Source organism: Chiloscyllium plagiosum, chromosome 1 (genome assembly GCF_004010195.1).
Source record: "Chiloscyllium plagiosum isolate BGI_BamShark_2017 chromosome 1, ASM401019v2, whole genome shotgun sequence".
NCBI classification, from domain to species: Eukaryota; Metazoa; Chordata; class Chondrichthyes; order Orectolobiformes; family Hemiscylliidae; genus Chiloscyllium; species Chiloscyllium plagiosum.
Window position 1 is genome coordinate 21347372 of NC_057710.1, and position 21147 is coordinate 21368518.

General features: G+C 42.3%; 1 protein-coding gene across 3 annotated transcripts in view; it reads right to left on the reverse strand.

Annotated features, from left to right (window-relative positions):
* Positions 1 to 19: 19 nt before the first annotated feature.
* smox (spermine oxidase) overlaps positions 20 to 21147 on the reverse strand; it is a 31535-nt gene continuing 10407 nt past the window's right edge. The window contains exons 2-6 of one of the 3 annotated variants that reach the window (XM_043699899.1): positions 17336 to 17562; positions 14801 to 14974; positions 10542 to 11250; positions 5420 to 5580; positions 20 to 2616 (exon numbers count right to left, since the gene is read on the reverse strand). In XM_043699899.1, the coding sequence (XP_043555834.1) occupies positions 2464 to 2616; positions 5420 to 5580; positions 10542 to 11250; positions 14801 to 14974; positions 17336 to 17562 (1424 nt within the window). In that variant the 3' untranslated portion in view covers positions 20 to 2463. Of the gene's footprint in view, positions 2617 to 5419; positions 5581 to 6572; positions 6636 to 9869; positions 11251 to 14800; positions 14975 to 17335; positions 17563 to 21147 lie in introns of those variants that run through there. The other 2 variants (XR_006313047.1, XR_006313052.1) reach the window with 2 other exon arrangements.

Here is a 21147-nt window from a genome sequence, read left to right on the forward strand (position 1 = left end):
ACAAATTATAAAACGGAACTGTGGTAATTCAGTTTTATTTATTGAATTGTTGGACCCCATTCTATTTGGACTTGTGTGCAATATTTGACATTTCTTAAAAGTTACAATTCCATTTGCCATTGGCCTGACCAATTCCATGACTGATCGACATCTTTAAGCACATTTGTTTACCATATTCTCTCCATATAAAAGAAAAATATAATTGCAACATAAACACATGGCAACAAAACCATAGTAATTAGGCAAAGTATGACATTGTCAAATTAAAAGTAGACCAGCAGGTCATGGTAACACTGGATTGTGGACAGTTATTGAATTACTTAAGATACAAGTTTTAAGGTATTGATCGTGCTACCATCTATTTCTTTCCACATTACATGAATGTTTATTTCAACAGTTATAATGGGTGATAGAGGGACTGCCAGCCATATGCTAGATGCATGTACATAACCATATTTACCATGTGCTTATGTCTGTGAAAAATAGTCAATGATTTCATGAGTTGGGGCAATCTGGAGGAAGAAGAATGCAAAATGCAAGAGAACACATGTAATTGTGCCTCTGCCCTGATATTCATTGATAGACTACACAGCTTCCCACAGCCTCGTCCAACACAATGCAAGGGGTGGAACTGAGCTCTCCAAGGCACAAAACATGGTGACAGTGATTTGACAGCTGGCTCCAGGCCAAATACAATGGAGAGAGAAATTAACACGTTGAAATACACTGCCAGCCCAGTTTGTGTTGTTGATATGCATCAATTAATCTCCCTCTTCCCCTGTATTTATATTCAAAGGTTACAGAATAGTAGTGGTTCGTGGAGACAAAGAACTGGCATTTGTAGATTCTCTTTCATGACTTCAGGGCATCCCAGCACACTTTATAGATATTGCATTATTTTTTCGTGGCATCATTGATTAATCTGTAACGTTATCTTGATTTCCTATTCCGTTATAGTTCTACCTAATAAAAATCTTAATCAATTTCAAATCAATTTTCAATTGGCTTAAACTTAACAGCTCTTTCGAGGACACAGTTCTAGATCTTCATGACTTTAATGTGAAGAAGGCCTTCCTGACAGGCCTTGTGAAGTCTAGCTCTGCTTTAAGATTTTGCCCTTGGTTCTGGACTCCACTATCAGAGGACATCATTTTTTTTTTATCCGGTCCATTAATCATATGAAAGAACTCCATTAGATCAGCCCTTAAACTTTTATACTGGAAGGAATACAAGCCTACGCTGCAACACTCTCTCTCCAAACTTGTACTTTTACAGTGAAGTGTAACACCTCAATCCCACTAAGACTTGCTAAGTGAGGTACTCAGAGTTAATGCTGTACCTTTAACAGTGTCTAGTTTTATATAACTGTCATGTAACATTCACTTCCTTGGGATAAAGCCAAATATTCTTTTATTTTTTTCCAAGTTCAGTTTTGTCGTTGTCCATTAGCTTTTAGTGGTTTTGAACACATAACTTTAAATCTGTGCTCCACCACAGATGGTAGCTTCTCACAAAACAGCACAACGAGTTATCTTCCTTAAGTACCAGCTGAAAGATCTTCACTTCCTAGATTAAAATGTACCACCCCAGCTTTAGCCATTCACTTAATCTATTACTGTCATTTTGCAACTTTCTGCTCCCATGTATATTATTTACTGGGCCTCCTAACTTGGTATCACCGACAAACTTGCATATACTGCTGTCTACTCTTCCATCCAAGTCATTTATAAATATATTAAATGGCCCCAGTATATATCCATGAGAGATACATGCAACAATCTGCCAATTTGAGTATGTCTATAATTCTCTAGTCTCCTGTTTCTCAATGATGCGCCTTAGGACTTTTCATAGCTGTTTACAACTCATCTTATCCAAAAGGTGAAACCTTCAAAATTGCTTAGCACTGCACAGGAGTAACAGCCTAAACTATGTTTGTTAGCTTCTAAAACTGTGTTTGATAGCTTGAACTCAACCTTCCGAACCAGAAGCAAGCACACTATCCTTGAACCATTGATAAAAGTTGGGGCTTTATTTAATGGCTGTTGTATCTAGTAGCAAGAGCCAGCGAAACTCACATCAGCAGTTTGCAGAACACCTTCAGGTAGCTTCAACCTGGAGCCTTTTTCACAGATTCAGCTCCACAGGTATGTTTGCTGACAGTCCCTGCTGCTCTGTTACACCCATCATTTTATTATACAGTGAACAACACAAGGCACTTATGATACAAAAAAATCAAAATGAGGTTAAAAGTACATTAATTTAAAAAATTGAAACAGTACTGGGGTGTAAACATTTGCATGGTCAAAGCTTTAACAGAATGTGTACATACATAAACCCATTTTAAAATGATTCAAACCTTATTAACCCCTTATTAAACAAGATTATAATATTGCATTTTAAGAAATAGTACATTGAACACATTTTTCGTCCAGTCCATACAAGGTCTTGATGGTAAGTGGTTTGTTACTTATCAAACCTTGTGCCCTTGCCTTGGTAGAGGTCTTGATACATTTCTATGAGACGTGCAGCCTCTCGCTCCCCAGAAAGCAAAGCACCATGTGTAGTTGAGTAGTACTTTCTGTGAGTGGCCTCCCCAGCAAATAAAACCTGCATTGGCTAATAGAAGCAAAAACCCATTACAAATCATAGGTTAAAACTCCAATCACTTCTCATTTGTTAAACTCAAAAATGTTTCACTATTTCACAAGTCCGGAGAAGTCAATATGTAAATCATATGAAGTACATTCCATTTTCACTTGCAATTTGGAATAGAAACAGCACAAACATTATGCTAAAACCGTACAGAACACTAGGCAGGGCTCAGCTGTACTACTGCACACAATTCTGGTCTAATGCACTACAGGAAGAATCTGCTGGCACTGTCCAGGTAACAGAGGTGCTGCCAGGACTGAAGAGCTTTAGCCATGAGGAAGCATTGCTTTGACTATCACGGTATCCTTCAGCAGAAAGGAAAGCAAGGGGGAGATTGAATTGAAGAATAAGAGGGGCCAAGATGGGGTTGATGGATAGGATCTATTTTAATTCATGGAGTGGTTAATAATAAAGGAGCAGAGATTTTAAATTATCAGTGGAAGGATCACAGGGCAGGGGAAGGGGAGTCAGAAACTCAGGGCTGGATTGTCACAGAGCTGGACCAAATCCAGAGACCTTTAAAAATGGGAGGCAGGTCCTGACTGCAGAAGTGCACCTCCATTTCCAACAGATCCAATGTTCTGCAGGGAATGGAAGGGGTGTGGCATGAATGTCTTGAATGAGAAACCCAAACTTAGTGAGGGCATTTTAAAATAGTGTTGAGTCAAAGAGATCTCATTTTCACCCATTTTAAGTCTCTCAGACTGTAGTGTCATCAACACTTACTCAACAATAACCTTCTCACTGACACTCAGTTTGGAATCCGCCAAAGTCGCCAAACTCCTGACCTCAACACAGCCTTACTCCTATGAAATTATGGAAAGGGCGAAGGATTATCCAGTCAGCAAACTTTGCACTGTTGAGCTGGAAGAATGGACTGCCAAGGGAGCTGAAGTGACACATACGGTTCATGATGCAAAAGTTATGAAAAATGTTGTGAGCACTCAAAAGCTGCAGGAGCCTGAACAAAAGTCTGAAAATGATGATTTTGGTGAAAAGAAGACAACAACTCGAGCAGATGCTGCTTTAGCTTTATGTGTGTTGATTAAACTTACTAAAGGCAGATTCATCACTCAGCACAACACATTTCACAAGTGCACATTCTGCTGACATGCAAAAGACAGTAAGCAAATCAGCAAGCTGACATGTTCAATACAGCATCCAGGGCTTGTACTAGGATCCGATCGCCAACAAATTTTACATCATCAGGGAAAGTGGTAAAAGATGACTCCCATTATTTCCTCTTGAGTACCCCATAGCCTGCATTATTCTATACTTTAATTCATGCTTTAATGTACTGTTGCAAATTAGAGTTATAAAAGTCACCTCCTGGCTACCTGCATTTCTTTAAAATTTATTCTTTGAAAGTTCATGCTCCAAGAATGATGTTGGATTCCACAGGTAAATATAACTCTCTGTAAATACATACTTGTTCTCTATTGATCAGCATCACCCATTCCCATGCTGAATAAGAAAGATTTTAACTATACAATGCTATTACTCTGGATAAGTCTGTTCTTAGGTTGTGAGGTATGTTCTTAAGTATGAGGATAAATGTATAGAAAAGGACCAGAGACAACAGATTAGATGAGAACAAATTAATAGCTTTTGTTGTATTGAGAAATTTGAATGCAGTATTAGTGACTATTAATGCCAAAAAGACCAATAATAGTTGTGGTAAGACAAGCAAGAGAATTTCAAGCAATGGCAGTCATAGGATTTCAAAACTGTCCACTACAGGAGGAAGGCTGAGGAAAGTAGGGATGATGTGCCAGGAAAAGATACATTGGGAAAGGAGACAGTCTTTATTTCAGCTCAGTGAGGTGGATGGTTTTGAAGGTTCACAGAAGCAAATTCCACATTAACTTTCAAAAGACCACTCGATATAAACTTGGAATTTAAATGAAAATGCAGAGCTGTGGGGTAGTGAGACTAATTGGATAGATTTCAAAGAACTGGCAAAGACATGATGTCCAAATGGCCTTCTTCAGTGTTCTGTGAAAAATACTTTCAGAGAAAGATTGGTAGTCAAACACAGCAATAAATTTAGCTCTCAGGCACCCATGTCAAATGACTTTGCAGATTGTATCGGAAGAATTTATTTATTCACCAATATTAATGAATGTAGAGTGTAAAGATACCATGTCTGAGTCATTATTTTCCAAGATGGCCAAATCTTGTATTTCCCAGCTTTCTGTTCAGCAGACTAACAGCAGAAATGTAAATTTCAAGGTTGCCCCACCATCTATTCAGCATCTCATTACCTATTCCATTCTTTTCCCTGACAACCTTTGACCCAGTTGCTATCTGGTCTGAGCCTTGTCCTTTTTTTAAGTCTTCCTTGGGGTTTGGCTGTCACTGACTGAGTAACATATGATACACTTGAACTGAGTGGCTTGGCAACCATTTCAGAGCACATTTAATGGTCAGCCCGATTGCTGTGAGCCCAGGGTCACATGTCAGTGAGACCAGAAAACAAGTAGATTTCCTTTCTTAAAAGACTTCAGTGAGCCAGAAGTGGTTTTTACAATAATCAAAGACACCATTACTGAGAGCCACTTACACTTGCATTTGTTAATATCAATAAAATGAATAGCCACTTCCTAGAATTTCTACGAGTCAATCTGTTCCAATCTGCAGCAGTGTGTAAACTCTATTGGGATGGAATATCTTGTTTCTCTAGTTTGGAGCTCCTATTGACTATAACTCTGGCACATCAACATTAGACCGCCCCACTGTACCCTGTGAATTCTCATGTGCTACTTACAGCCACTTTTGTGCTTTTTGGATAAGGCAGGGGCTTTGCGAGTTTCTCCACATCTGCTCCAGTCGACCCGACACGGGTGTAGGAGTAAGACCCGTGGATGTAAGGGTTACTGCCCCAACCAGACCGCAGGATCCTCCGGGGTTTCGGAATGTGTGGGTTCCCTGTGGACACAATTGCGAAAGAGTTCAGCACATTTCCCAGAATTCTCTAGGGTGAGGGTCAAGTAACATTCCACTTTGAAATTATGTTGGTAACATGTCGCCAACTGCCTCAGCTCATGGAAGAGTTATGTAGGTATCAGGAATAAAGTTTATAACCCATTGGAGCCAAAAAGATGTCAATTGACTCGAGTCATCAACCTTCTGCCAGTTTGGTGTACGTCATAAATAAATGATTGAACAGCACTTTTGAGTTTTTCTTTGCCAGAATCTGTATTAGCTGTGGTATTCTTGAGCTGTTAAAGCACCAACAACAGATATATGTCTAGCAGTGCATGGCGAATTTAGTTACAAAAAGGAACTTGATGTCAAATAAGCAGTTAAATGTAAACATTCAACAAAAGTTCATTCGAAAAGGCACTCAATGTATCTTTACAAGTCATTCACGAAATTTCATTAATATGAAGCCCTTGTCAGTGCAGTTTCAACTGGGAATGACCCACTGTTCAGAGAATGTCCAATGTTACCACGCGTGAATCCAACTCCTCGGAATGTTATAGATTTAACATAATGGATCCAGGGTCTCCGTATGGATTCCACCCAGAATCTAGGCAGAAACAGACTGCAGAATTCTAAGGTGAAGTGAGTTACGCTTTAGTCTGCCTTACATATTGAGGCTTATACACCAATAAATTTGAGTGAACTTTACCACCTTGGCAAAAATTAGTGTCCAATTCATTCTTGCCATATTTTACCAATTGACTCCAAGCGAAAGACCACTCCAGGAGGAATCTTGGCTCTTAGTCAATATAATTATGAAAAGAACCAGGTGGCTACCCAGTCCAAAGCAGAGCTGTACATTACAATTGCTGATATTGACATTCAGGGTATAACTTGGGAAAGAGGGAAATTCCCACTGGCCACGATTAAAAGTGAAACTGCAAGTGTGTTCATGTATGAGCTACACTACTAACAGTAAACCATTGAAACCTTACCCAGTGATGGTTCCGGAGGTACTAGGGGGGTGGTCACGCAAGTGTCAAGTTAAGGTAACCAACCTGTCAAGAATGTAGGGAATAAGATTATGTCATTATGTTCTTGTTCTGCTGTTGAACAAGCCCTTCACCAGCAGCGATACTGCTTAAAACCATGCTCCGATATCATCAGTCATTTCAGCCAGCTCATTTAGGTGATTAGACTACAGTCCAACAGTGTCAATGCTCTTCATTGTCATAGCTACCTCACTGGTGAGAGGCTGCACTGGCCTCTAATGGCCATGCTAGTGAGGTGCTGCAAGTGCCCCTGCTGCTGTTAAGCCTTTGTACTATACCTCACCCCCCTGAGCTGACTACATCTCCCCCGAATCTGGTGGGTGACTTGGTTGATAAATGAACAGGCAAAATCCAGTGCTGAGGTCCTGAGTGTTGACCTGTGCGGGGCTGGGCCAGTTCCAGATAGCCAAGAGGCACTGCAAAGATGGAAACAAAATATCATTATGAGGAATCAAAGTAATGGCAATTCTGGACTGGCCTTGCAAAACACACACCATGTTCGGTCAGCTCCAGTGGCCAAAGAAGATCTGGGGATTGGCCTCCTGTAACAACAGCCATCAGCTCCATTCTATTCTGGCTGTCTTCCCCTGTAAGCTGTGAAGCAGTGAGCAAAGGGCATCTGTTACAAGGTAGCTATGAATACCTGCATGCTAGCAGGCAGCAATGGACAAGTGGGTGGGCTTGCTTACTTGTGCTGGTGTGCAAGACAGGTAGTGAAAGATGAGCCCCTGAAGAAATGAAGCCTTGCCCTGGTAAGGACGCAGAATTGTGAGACATAGATGATACTTCAGAGGTCTAGCCTCTAGACATTGTCAAAGAGCAGAGGAGCATTTCAAGTCAGATGCCTACCTTGCTCCAACACTGCAACCAGGCGAGCATCACAGTGTTGGTCCATCACCAGCTGATTCATTAGCACATCCATCTCACGTTGGCAGGCAAACACCACCTCTTTTACTACCCACGTCGTCAGCTCAATGCCAGGATCCTCAAAGCATGGTACCCTGCTTCCTCTAGGCGGTCGAGCAACCACAATATGCAAGGCTGAGCAATGGCTTCAGACAGCAGAGGTGATGATTCAAGGGGAGCACAGGATGGCAAAGTCAATGTGCAGCAAACAGTGAAACGCAAAGCAGCTCTACCTTGGGAGAAAGGTCAAGCAAACAGGCAGTAGTCGCTCAGAGAGACCAACAGTTGATGCAAGAGGCATCCAGAAGTGCAACTCCAAACCGCTGCCCTCCAAAGGCAAACAGCCATGTGCCCCACGAAAGCCATTTATTGCCTTCCCACCGCCCTTTTAAGGTGTCAGCTTTGGATTAGGACATTGGCCTCAGAAGGTCAAGGAATTGAGTTCAACTTGGCCACTTGGCACATAATCCAAGATGGCACACTCAGTTTCAGATGGGAGATTAACCCAGGTCGTGTTTGCCAAATGCAGAAAAGATCAAAAAGATTTTGTACCACAACTTCAGAAAGCAGCAGCAACATTTTCCCCTGGTGTCCCTCAGTTACCGGATTATCTAGCCATTAACTGATTGCTGGTGGTGGAGAGATTGGTATGCACAAAGTGGCTAGGGCATTTTGCATATACCTGCAGTCAACACATTTCTAAAGTACTTAATTGGCTGTGAAGTCTTTTGGGATATACTGAGATTGGGAAAGATTATACAGATGCAAATTGGTCCTTCTCTGATATGCCTTTTTGTGAGTGCATTTGACCACATGTGTCTGAAGCTACGTGTTGAGGGGGTTGGTTGGCTGGTTTGCGATGCAAGGTAACCTCAGTGTGGTTTCAATTCCTGCACCGGCTGAGGTTACCATGAAGGTGCCACCTTCTCAACCTTTCCCCTCGCCTGAGGAGTGATGACCCTCAGGTAAACTACCACTCGACATCTCTCTCTCTATCTCTATTTCTCTCTAATGACACAGCAGCCTTATGGTCCTGTTGGACTATGGCAGATGGGGAGGAGGGGCACATGTTGTGTTTGTGTTGCGTCCCACACAAATCCAATACATGGAAATGAGCTTCGAGAGGAGAGTGGGGTCTCAAAGCTTGATGTCCGAGAATACTGTAAGTGGAGGATACTCTATTTAAATTACACTTATAGAATGTCCTGACAGTTATCCAGTTCACTGCCCCATGGTGACAAGTCATGGCCTGGTCCTATCCTAGTTGATCATGGTTGATCTTGGCCCTGTGATGGTTGGACATAAGTTGGAAACTTGCTTTTCCCCCCCGAGTTGTTTGAGGTGTCAAAGGGACGCCAGACATGGTCCAGCAGCGAGAGTAGAATTACTGCCAGACGCATGTGTGCAAACTTCTCAACAGTTACCTTCAACAAGACCCCAGAGCAGCAACGCGCTTAGCAACAGTCGCAGCGTGACTTTGAATGGCTTGAGCAGGGGAAGTGGGGAATCACTGTCCATATTTCTAAAGAGTAATTACAACAGAACACAACAGCCGACACCGAGAAACAAAAAGCAAATTCAAAAACATATCAGTGGAAATAGTCTTGCAGCACAGCCAAAAAAAAGTAGGATGAAAGTGGATCGAGAACAGAGTACTCAAAGTGTACAACACCTCCACAGAACCCACAATACTATACCGAAATATATCAAGCCACAGTTCTCACATCACAACTCTAAACTTTTAATCCAATAAAGAACTAACTACACAGTATCACGTGATAAGGATAATCCCTGCCAGATTTTATTTAGTCCCAAGGAATTTTACTGAAGGGCACTCAAACACAAAACAAAGTTTCCTGCTTAATTATACCATATTCTAACCATTACAATAACTTCCTTCAGAATAGGTTTTACCAATGCTTTGTTTCAGGAGGGATAGTATGGAATATTACAATGCTCAAACAGCCAAATGCTGGAGACATGAAGGATGTCGAGTGACGTACAAAAAATGTTAACCTGCCCTTTCCCATTGAAAGCCCAATGTGCATTACTAGAGTTTTCCATTCCAAGGGGGCCCCTGTCTTCTCTGTTTTAGTAACAGATCCGTTTTATTACAGCCCCAACTTGTGGAGGTGCCTTGGGATCAACCTCGAGCGACATTCAAGGCACAATTACAGGATGTTTGTCGCAGGTCGGCAGGTCAGACAAATGTGAGCACAACTCTTTTTTTGAAAAGCAAAAGGAGGCCGGATCAGCTCAAAGTCCCACCAACCTCTCTGAAGAAACTGAAGATGAAAAGCTACATTTACACTGCAAAGAGACCAAGATGCTTACTTTGCCCACGAATGCAGTAAAAAGGGTTACCCCAATAACAAACACGTGGAAGAGGCTCAAAACCTATTACGCCAACTGCGCTTTGGATCTTCTCCGTTAACTTGCTGCCTGTTCTTCCGCATCCTATTGGCTCCGCAAAGCACCTTTAATGATATGAATGGTGTTTTTTTTAATGAAAGGCAAGCACGTCATTATTGAAGAACCCATTCAGAACTCCCTTTCGGCCAAGAAAGTATGTGGTGAGAGATCAAACAAATTTCCGATGCTGAAGTTTCCGTCCACAGGGACAACGCTCAGCTCCGTGCTCTCCTAGAGGGCCTGGTCCGATGAGGAAGCCATTTGTCAAGCTCAATGTTCATCAATGCAAACTAAATCTTCCAAAGGTGGCCCACATACTCAGGAAACTAGGAACAGGAGTAGGTCACCCGGTCCCGTGAGCCTGTTCTGTCTGAACTCAGAGTTAATTTACAACAGAGTGGCGACTTTGCCTAATTTCACCTCAGAATCGGCCATGCTGCACACGGATTTGGGGGGAAAAAAAAAAATTCCTCCATCAATAATAGAATGAAGTAAAGCAGCTCGGACAGAGTGGAGGTTCTACACGAAGGATCCTAAGCAACGTCCCGGGATTGTGGACGCTCTGTGAATGGGTTGAGAAAGAACAGTAATAACCTGTAAATTTCCGTAGTAATTCCGTGCAGGTTTCCGCCACCATTTCATCGTCGTATCTCTCCATGATGAGGGCTTCTTCTCCACAGATCCAGCCGCTCAGCACGTGCCCGTACCGCTCGGGCGGGTACAGCACATCAAAACTGCAGATCTTCTTGTACCACAGCTCCTCTGGATAAGCGAGGCTCTCGTTTTCCGCATCATCCTCCCAAACAAACTGGATGCTATTGCACTCGGGACTCCAGAACGGCTCCTCGAACTCCAGGAAGATCTTGTCCGTGGTGCTAATGCCCAGCATCTGGATGGCCGAGACCTTCTCTTCAGGGAGGCGGGGGTGGAACATGGTTTCGTGGTACTTCTTCAACACTCCCAGGGACATGGTCACGATGACATGATCGGCTGGGATCAGCTCACAATCTTCACACTCCACGTAGACCTGATAGCCCTCCTCCTCCTGGCTGTCCAGGTTGTGGCTCGGGAACGAGGTGCTGATCAACTGGATTTCCTTGCTGACCGAGTGGTTCCAGTGAATGTACTTGACTGGCTTGTTCAGCTGGATCACTGATTTGGGGATCTCCCGCGCCAGGATCTCCACTATGTTAATGAAGCCACTCGGAATGACGTGGTGGGCTCCAGGGATTTCTGTCCACTCACCAAACTCACTAAGGGATACTTCATCCATGCTGTGGCAACTGCTCTCACAGCTTTCAACCTGCCAATGGAAACGAGACACAAGTGAAATCAAGGGAAAGGGAAAAGTCCAGCCCATACTCCCTCAAACCCAAGCACAGTCATTTTACTGCGATTTCAAGCCCACATTAGAGTGGGAGATCATCATCCTGCTCACTCCTGACTTGTAAACCATGTAAAATCTACGCCATGGGCAAGGGAGACAGGGTGCTGAAGAAGGCACAGTTGCCTTCATTGGTCAGTGCATGGAGCATCAAGTTGCAGCTGTACAGGACATTGGTTAGGCCAAATGATTAACAAGGATATTGCCAGGACTGAAGGGTTTGAACTAGAGGGAGAGGCTGAATAAGCTGGGCTATTTCCTCTGGAGTGTCAGAGGGTGAGTGGTGACCTTATAGAGGTTTATAAAATCATGAGGGGCATGGATAGGATAAATAGACATGGCTTTTTCTCCAAGGTAGGGGACTTCAAAACTAGAGGACATAGATTTAAGGTGAGAGGGGAAAGATTTAAAAGGGACCAAAGGGGCAACATTTTTACACAGAGGGTAGTGAGTGTATGGAATGCGCTCCCAGAGAAAGTGGTGGAGGCTGGTACAATTACAGCATTTAAAAGGCATCTGGATGGGTATATGAATAGGAAGGGTTTGGAGGGATATGGGCCAAACGTCAGCAAATGGGAGTAGATTAATTTAGGATATCTGGTGGATGCAGACAAATTGAACTGAAGGGTCTTCTCTGTGCTGTATGTCTCCATGACTCTAGATTTCTCCCCATTCAATGTCCAGATCTGTTCTGCATCAAAATACTTTAATCCCCAAATACAACCCCCAAGTATTCAGCTTGACTACCTTCCTCCATCTTTCATCACCTACCTCGACTCACCTCCCCCCCTCCCTTCTGCATCCCCACGTTTCTCACCTTCCCCAACATGATAATGGAACCCAACTGACTTTTTCATCATCTCTGTCCAAACCTCTCCCCATAACACATCAATCCCACTTCCCAGGTCAGCTTTCGAACAGTGAATTATTTTAGCCTTTGGCAGACAGTTTTCTCCACATGGTCATTATTTCAAGCTGTTTTTAATTTTCATTCATTCTTGGAATGTGGCCATCACTGTCAAAGCCAGCATTTATTTCCCATCCCTAATTGCTCAGGGGGCAGTTAAGAGTCAACCATATCGCTGTGGGTCTGGATTCAGCCAGACCAGGTAACGATGTCAGATTTCTTTCCCTAATTGGCATTAGTGAACCAGATGGGCTTTTCCAACAATGGCAATGGTTTTATGGTCATCTTTAGAGTTGTAATCCAGATTTTTAAAGAATTTGAACGCTAGTCCACAGAATATTGCCTGGGTCTCTGGATTAACAGTCCAACGATAATACCACAACACCGTCACCTGCCCTTCATGCTCACCGTTACACTCTCAATTCAAAACTGAGGACAGATATCACTATCTACCATGACAGGATTCAATCCTGGGTCCTCCAGAAGATTACCTGTGTCCACAGAATAATAATCCAGTGATAATACCAGTACGCCATTCCGTCCTCTTATTAGATACATTTTCTAATTATTACCCTAGTGCTTGCTGACTTACCCTGGCTCCCAATCAAGCAAATCCTTGTTTATAAAACCATCTGGCCATTATCTGGATCTTTATTCTCCTCCAACCCCACATTCCTCCAAGTTATCGGTGTTCCCCTCATTCCTTACTCATTAGTATCCCTGATTTTAATTGCTCAAGATTTGGGGGTTGTGTCTTCAGCTTGCAAGATACTAAATGCTGGAATTCCATCATGAAAACTCCTTCACCTCTCTTTTTTCCTTTAAAGTACTCCTGAGAATATTGAACATTCTGACCACCTGGCTCAGAGTCTCATTTTGGTTTTTGATCTTCTTGAGATGCCCCACATTGGCAGGTTGATGGCAAAGGGATGTCAGAGTAAATGCAAGCAGATAGTGATCCCTGGTTGAAGTGGCAGAGGAAGGATATAGAGATATTATATGCAAGAGGTTTAGAACTGAGTGCAGGAGATTTATTTCTGTAACACTGAGCACTGTGTGACCATGATATGCATTATCATAGTTAGCAATTGAAGCAGAGACCATGTTAACTTGAAAATTAGATTACAGTAATGTTTAAAGGGGAGTCAAATAAAGAGCTTTGGTAAGAGACAAGTACACAAGATAAGGCCTATAGGCAATCAAGGGTGACAGGGAAAAGTCACCAAGGTGGGTATGAGGAATTTCACATTAGCCACGATGCTATTGAATGGTGGAGAAGGCTTGAGGGGCCTGTTTCTGTAGGTGTAGGTCTTCCTGTTTCTAACGGCATATCCTGGTGAGGCCAAATGGCCTGTTTATGAAGGGAACAGGAAGAGATCTGCCATTCACCTCCTCCCTCTTGATGTAAAAGCTTCAGTGAACAGCTGCTAGCATGGACAGGAGACAGCTGGAGAATTTCACAAAGTCCTGGGATTAATTTATCTTAAGGCACTCCATCGAAATATAACGTGATACGGTATGCTGTGTAACATGTTCCCTGGAGGACAGGTAAGGGAGATTGTATATGTGCAATTGGTTACACAAATCTTCAGCTTGTAAAGATAATAAGAATATCTTGAAATGTATTTTGGTTCTCAATGTTTACTAAAATGGTCTAATTGCTTTCAAAGTATATTTTGTCTTCAACCTGCCTTGATCTTTAAAAAAATTCAATGCCACATGCAGGCAAAAGTTAATTTATTTTCGCAGTTAGACTTCAAATGCAGCCAAGGCAATTTTCCCACAAGAGCATTTACGCCATCCTATTTGTTCATTTCAAAGATCAGCCACCCTCGATATGAAGTGGATGAGCTCATTTCCATGCCACGATCATCCCTCATCCCTGAAGTTTATTAGATTCAGTTTGGGAAGTCAATATTGCTACTCGAGAGCAGAGAAAGTTAAAGGGAGACTTGATAGAAGTGCCCACACACCATGGGGAGCTTGATAAAGTTAACTGGGGGAACAAGAAGACTGTTTTCACTAACAGAAGGGTCAACAACTTGAGAACAGAACTTTAAAGTAACTGGAATAAAAAAGCCAGGGGACAGAGCAAGAGAATTGTGTGGGTAAGTCTGCATTGCCACAAAAGGTGATGGAAGCAGTTGCAAGTGTGACCTTTGAAAGGTGATTGGACCTCTCTGTGTCTCTACTCAGAAGGGAAATTTGCCAGGGCTATGGGGGAAAGAAAATGGAATATGACTCCTTCGAATGTCAGAAGTCACACAACACCAGGTTATCATCCAACAGGTTTATTTGAAATTACAAGCTTTGAGTGCTGCTCCTTTGTCAGGTGAAGTGCTCCACCTGATGAGTGAGTGGTGCTCCAAAAATGTGTGATTTAAAATAAACCTGTTGGACTACAACCTGATGTTGTGTGACTTCTGACTTTGTCCACCCCAGTCCAACACCAGCACCTCCACATCATGGTTTCCTTCAAATGTTCCAGCTCAGGCGTGATGGACCAAATGGCCTCATTGCATGCTTTGTGCTCTACTATTTACTTCCAAAAACAACCCCTACCTTCAAGAATTGCTGAAGCATCGCCAGCTTCAGCTCCTTGGTGATACCTGTGTCCTCGGTATCAGCTTTGAGGCGCTTACGCACCCCACTCCTCGTGAAAACACCAACGCTGTTTTGGCTTTCTTCACCAACTGGCCTTCCCCGTTGGAAGAACTCCTGAGTCAGGTTGTAGACCTACCAAACGATATTAGTCAAGGTCAAAAACCTATATCAACCTGGTGAAGGAAAATAGCATCTTGCGTAAGTGTAATAAAAATCAGAAAGGGCCAACATTGGGTTGGGCAGCATCTTTGGAGAGAAACAGGGTTAAACATCTCAGGCCAATGATTTTTCACCAGACCACAAGGAAGAGTGCAATGGAAGAGTTTTGGAGCTAGTCAAAGAGGGGAAGGGGTAGGAAGAAGGGGTGGGAAAATCTGTGATTGGGCGATTCCCTAACAAAATATTTTATAATGGCCCAGCCAAAGAGATTGGTAATGGGTATAGTAAAGAAACAAAGGTGATGTACAGATGAAGTGTGGTCAATAATAAAGCAGTCTTTTAAATACAACAGAAAGAGATAAAGTTTAAAAAAAAGCCAACTCATATAGAACAAAAAACACAAATGGCATATGATGGAGGATGCGATGGTATCTCTTGAGTTTGCATTGAAGATTCATTGGAACAATGTAGCAGGCCATGGACAGAAAGGTCAAAGAAGGAGCAAGCTATATAATTAAAATAATAGGCTCTAGGAAGCTTGGGAAGCTGCCTCAAATCTGAACAGAAATGCTCCATAAAGCAATCGTCCAAAATGGAGTTGACTATATCATGAACAGATATCAAATACAAGACACCAACTTGAAAGATGGACATGTACAATACAAGTTCATGGTATTATTTAATTGGCATTTCTACATTGTGTGTGTTAAGGAATGAAGGAAATAGTTTTCATTTCATTTTTGAGTTCTGCAAGTAGTGCAGAGTGTTTTGAACCTTTGTTATTTGCATTTAGATTAGGTCTTTAAAGCCCTTGAGGACTGCGTTAGTAATAGGAGTAGAAGAGACAGAAAAGCAGAAGACTTCTATAACAACTGGGCATCCAGTAATGTAGGAAACTAAGAATAGGAACAAGTTCAGTTAGAAAGGTAGCACTCAGGTGTCTTTTAGAGAGAAGTAGGTCATTCAGAAAGAGACAGGGTCTTTAGCAGCAATGCAACTTCAGTAGTCTTCAAAACTTCAGAGCTGGGGAAAAAGTCCCGAGCCGCTGAAGAGAAAACAAGAGACAGAAAACTGCTACAAGCTGACTACATGAAAAGTTAATTTGCTTACTCTGAAAGGGTTTAGAAGTTACAAGTTGTCATTTAATTATGCAGAACTTCAGCATTGCTGGAAAAGACACATTTTATTGAAGCTTTTTATCCTATTGTGCTGATGAGTGTAAGCTTAAAAACTTTGACAAAATGTGTTTTTTTTCCTCAAAGTCAGTGTGAAGAAAGCTCCAGCAACCAATTACTGTCTTTCCAACTCAACGAGGAATTGCAGGCAGGATGACCCATCATTGAGATGTGAGTATCTATAAGATTGTTGTTGAGGATAAAAGGGTTGAATCTTTATTTTGATATTTCTGATATTTATAATAAGATCAATTCAATTCATTCTTGCAAAGTGGAACATAGTTCATGTACTTCTTTTAAGTGATAAACTCTGATGTTCTTTTGTTAAAAAATATACTGCCAGGCTCTTGCAAAGGTGTTCAGTAACTGGCCAACATAAAATATACTCTATTAAGCCAGTTCACACTGGGATCTGACTTGTCCAGAATGATCATCAACTGAGAACATACACATTTCTATCGTTATTACACTTGGAAGTAGTGTAGATGGGGAGATTGGAGAAAGTTAAGAGACAGGTGTTACTTTTCCTGAGTTTGCCAGAAAGTGCCATTGAGAAGGCAGGGCGGGGCTGAACTGGTCGATCCCACAGAATCAGCTGACTACAGCCTAAGCAATATGTATGGATCTTCTTACTCACCATTGTCTTGTTCTCAACAGATTGGTCAACATTGTAAAGTAATAACTGTATTCATTCCGAGATGCCATAGGCCAATTGCACAGTGACAGACTGTTGTTACATGTCCTTAAGGACATTAGTGGGCCAAGACAATCTCAAGTATGATGTGATCCACATTTCAACATTTTTCTATTGTTTGACGGCTCCAATCAAGTTGCAAGGCGATTCTGCTTTTCAAAATGCAAATCGGAAGAGGCAATTGGAAGGACGGGCCTCTCAGGAAGTCCCCGGCATGTGGTAAAAGACACCGAGCATTCCCATCCTACCAGAGTGCACTCCTCCTGATGCTCCAGTAGGGCTTTGGCAACTTTAACCCCTCTACTGAGAGAGTTCTGGAATGCAGAATCACCCCTTCTAAAGCATAGCAACAAAATTGATTGGAAATGTTCAGCCTTCAAATGATAAACCCCATAGCTTGAAATCCAGAAGAAATGCATAGAGTTGTGCACAGGATATTTATGAAAGACTGAGATATAGTCCCACCTCGTTGTATACATCGCTGAATTCCTCAACGACATCCTTAGGTATTCTCTGTCCACTGCTGGTGCAGTAGTGTGCCACTCCATTCCGAGAGTAGAGACTGATGCGGCCAATGCTTCGCTCCCGATCTGTAGTTTCTTCAAGGAGACCATGGTCTTCTGCTAGCTGATAAATCGGGTTCCCATGAGCACCGTGAATCCAAGTTGCCCCAAGGTCAAATGTAGCACAGCCTGAGCAAAGAATATTGTATATATACAGATATCATTTTATTTTTTAAAAAAATGAAACATGTGGCAACAGAAGCAGAGGAAAATCTTTTATAAGCAGTGAGCATTTGGTATCAGGAATGCATTGCCTGAGAGTAAGATGGAGGCAGGGTCAATCGAGGCTTTCAATAGGGCATCAGACCACTACCTAGAAGAGAACATTGTGCAGAATTCTGGGGAAAAGGCAGAACGTTAGCACCAGGTAAAGGGCTCTTTTAGAGAGCTTTTGCAGACATGATGGGCCAGATGGCCTACTTGGGTACTGCAATGCTTGTAAAGTTTGTACTGTGGCCACATACAAAATACAAATTAAAATAAAAATAAAAGAACTGCAGATGCTGGAAAGCTAAAACAAAAATCAGCATCGCTGGAGAAACTCATGAGGTCCGGCAGGATCAGTGGAGAGAAAGCAGAATTAACATTTTGGGTCCAGGGACCCTTCTTCAGAACAGAACTGCTTTCTCTCCACAGCTGCTGCTAGACCTGCTAAGCTGATGGCGTAATTTCTGTTTTTGTATAAAATAAACAAGCATTCTTGTTGGAGAACAGAAGAAAAATCAGTCTCCCTTAGTGAGTAATTTGAAAAGGATGTTAAGTTGGAACGTAACATTTTTCTATTCATTTGTAAGATGTGAGCACCATTGACGATGTCAATATTTGTTGTCTATCCCTACCTGCCCGGGGAAAGTGGTGGTGAGTCCTGAACTATTGCTATTCAGCCATGATCTCACTGAACAGAAGAGCAGACCTGATTGGTTGAGTGCCTACTACCAATCCTTGTGGTCTTCTAGTCTGTGTATATGGAAGAGGACACAGCACTAACGCAAAACACTGTGACTGCCAAATGATCATTCTGTGAGAGACCCAACAGGAACATCCCACATATTTATCATTCTGTGAGGATTCATCATACAAAGAGAATTGCTCTCCTGATTCAAGTAAAACTGTGGGGTTTTTTTTCAACAATATATGCTGTTGCATTGTCTTGGATTGTCTTAGAACTTTGGAGAAAAAAAAGACAAAACATCAGCACTTTTAAAAGACAGAGGAACAGACAAAGGCAGCACATGGTCAGGTCAGCGCAAGAGAGAGAGAAAAAGAGAGAGAGAGAGAGAGAAAGAAAGAGAAAGAAACCCACACTGCGAACTGACACCACAGTGAACCTGCGCAGTTACTGCCTTTGCTGTTTGAATTCATGTATCGCTGGATATCGGAGTACATCTGGGAAAATTAACAAACAGTGAAATTCACAACTAATCTTGGAGGAACCTGTTTGGGAGAGGTCACAGCACAGAAACAGATAAGTGAATATTTTTAAGTGTGGCCCTACAGTAAGTCTGCAGTAGTGAGTAGAGTGGATTCTTTGTTGATTATATGTTTTATTGAGATATGTCTCTTGATTAAACTTAAAAATATCAACCATAAGTATTAAGTTAGCCTGGAGCAGTGTTTTATAGGGGAATAAGACAGTGCTATTTTCTGGGTCTGTAGATTGAAAGAAGCGAAAATGGCTTTTAGTAGAGTGATATGCTCTTCTTGTTGGGTATGGGAGTTTAGGGAGAGTTTATGTGTTACTGAGGATTATATCTGCAATAAATACCATTGGTTGTAAATCCTATCAGATCGAATGGATCGGTTGGAGAGACAGTTAGAGGCAATGAGGAATTTACAAGAGCAAGAGGATATGATGGAAGGCAATTATAGGAAGGGGGAAAGGTTGCAATACAAGAAAGCTAACAGAGGTAGGCGGTTAGTGCAGGAGCCTTCTGTGGCTATCCTCATTTCAAACAAGAAAATGTGGAGGGGCAGAGGGTGATGGATTCTCAGGGGAATGTCGCAAGAACAGCCATGTTTCTGGTATTGAGACGGGCTCTAGTGCAATGAGGAGTACGTCAGGTTCCAAGAGATCAATTGTGTTAGGAGACTCTCTCGTCCGAGGCACAAACAGACATTTCTGTGGCCAGCAGCGAAAAATCACAAATAGTGTGTTGCCTCCCTGGTGCCAGGATCAAGGATGTCTCAGAGAGGGTGCAGAATGTTCTCAATGGTGAGAGGGACCAGCAGGAAGTCATTGGAACAAATTGGAACAATTACACATTGGAACAAATGGCACAGCAAGGGAAAAGATGAGAAAGTTAGGCAGGAATTTAAAAAGGAAGTCCTCAAAAGTAGTAATATCTGGAGTTCTCCCAGTGCTGCAAGGTAGTGAGGGTAGGCATAGGAGGATAGAGCAGATGAATGAGTGGCTGAGGAGCTGGTGCAGGGGAGAAGGGTTCATATTTTTGGATCATTGGAATCTCTTCTGGGATAGAAGTGACAAGAAGGACGGATTGCACCTAAATTGGAAGGGGACTAATATACTAGCAGGGAGATTTGCTAGAGATGCTCGGGAGGAGTTAGCTATTAAGGTGGGCGGGGGGACTCAGGGAGATGGTGAGGAAAGAGATCAATCTGAGACTGGTACAATTGAGAAAAGAAGCGAGTCAGACAGTCAGGGCAGGCAGGGACAAAACAGAGAACAAGGTAATGCAAGGGGCCTAACAGGGAAGGCAGGGGTACTCAGGGCATGGTTAGGAACATGGGATTGGGATATCATAGCAATTACAGAAACATGGCTCAGGGATGGACAGGACTGGCAGCTTAATGTTCCAAGATACAAATCCTACAGGAAGGACAGAAAGGGAGGCAAGAGAGGAGGGGGAGCGGAATAGGGTGGTTATGGTAGGGGATTTTAACTTTCCAGTCATAGACTGGGACTGCCATAGTGTTAAGGGTTTAGATGGAGAGGAATTTGTTAAGTGTATAAAATAAAATTTTCTGATTCAGTATGTGGATGTACCTACTAGAGAAGGTGCAAAACTTGACCTACTCTTGGGAAATAAGACAGGGCAGGTGACTGAGATGTCAGTGGGGAAGCTCTTGGGGCCAGCGACGATAATTCTATTAGATTTAAAATAGCGATGGAAAAGGATAGACCAGATTTAAAAGTTGAAGTTCTAAATGGGAGAAAGGCCAATTTTGACGGTTTTACGCAAGAACTTTCGAAAGCTGATTGGGAGCAGATGTTCGCAGGTAAAGGGACGGCTAGAAAATGGGAAGCCTTCAGAAATGAGAATCCAGAGAAAGCATACCTTCAGAAATGAGATAACGAGAATCCAGACAAAGTATATTCCTGTTGGGGTGAAAGGAAAGGCTGGTAGTTATAGGGAATGCTGGATGACTAAAGAAATTGGAGGGTTTGTTTAAAAAAAGAAGGAAGCATATATAAGGTATAGACAGGATAGATCGAGTGAATCCTTAGAAGAGTATAAAGGAAGTAGGAGTATGCTTAAGTGAAACATCAGGAGGGCAAAAAGGGGACTTGAGATAGCTTTGGCAAATAGAATTAAGGAGAATCCAAAGGGTATTTACAAATACATTAAGGACAAAAGGGTAACTAGGGAGAGAATAGGGCCCCTCAGCAAGGCAATCTTTGTGTGGAGCCACAGAAAATGGGGCAGATACTAAACGAGTATTTTGCATCAGTATTTACTGTGGAAAAGGATATGG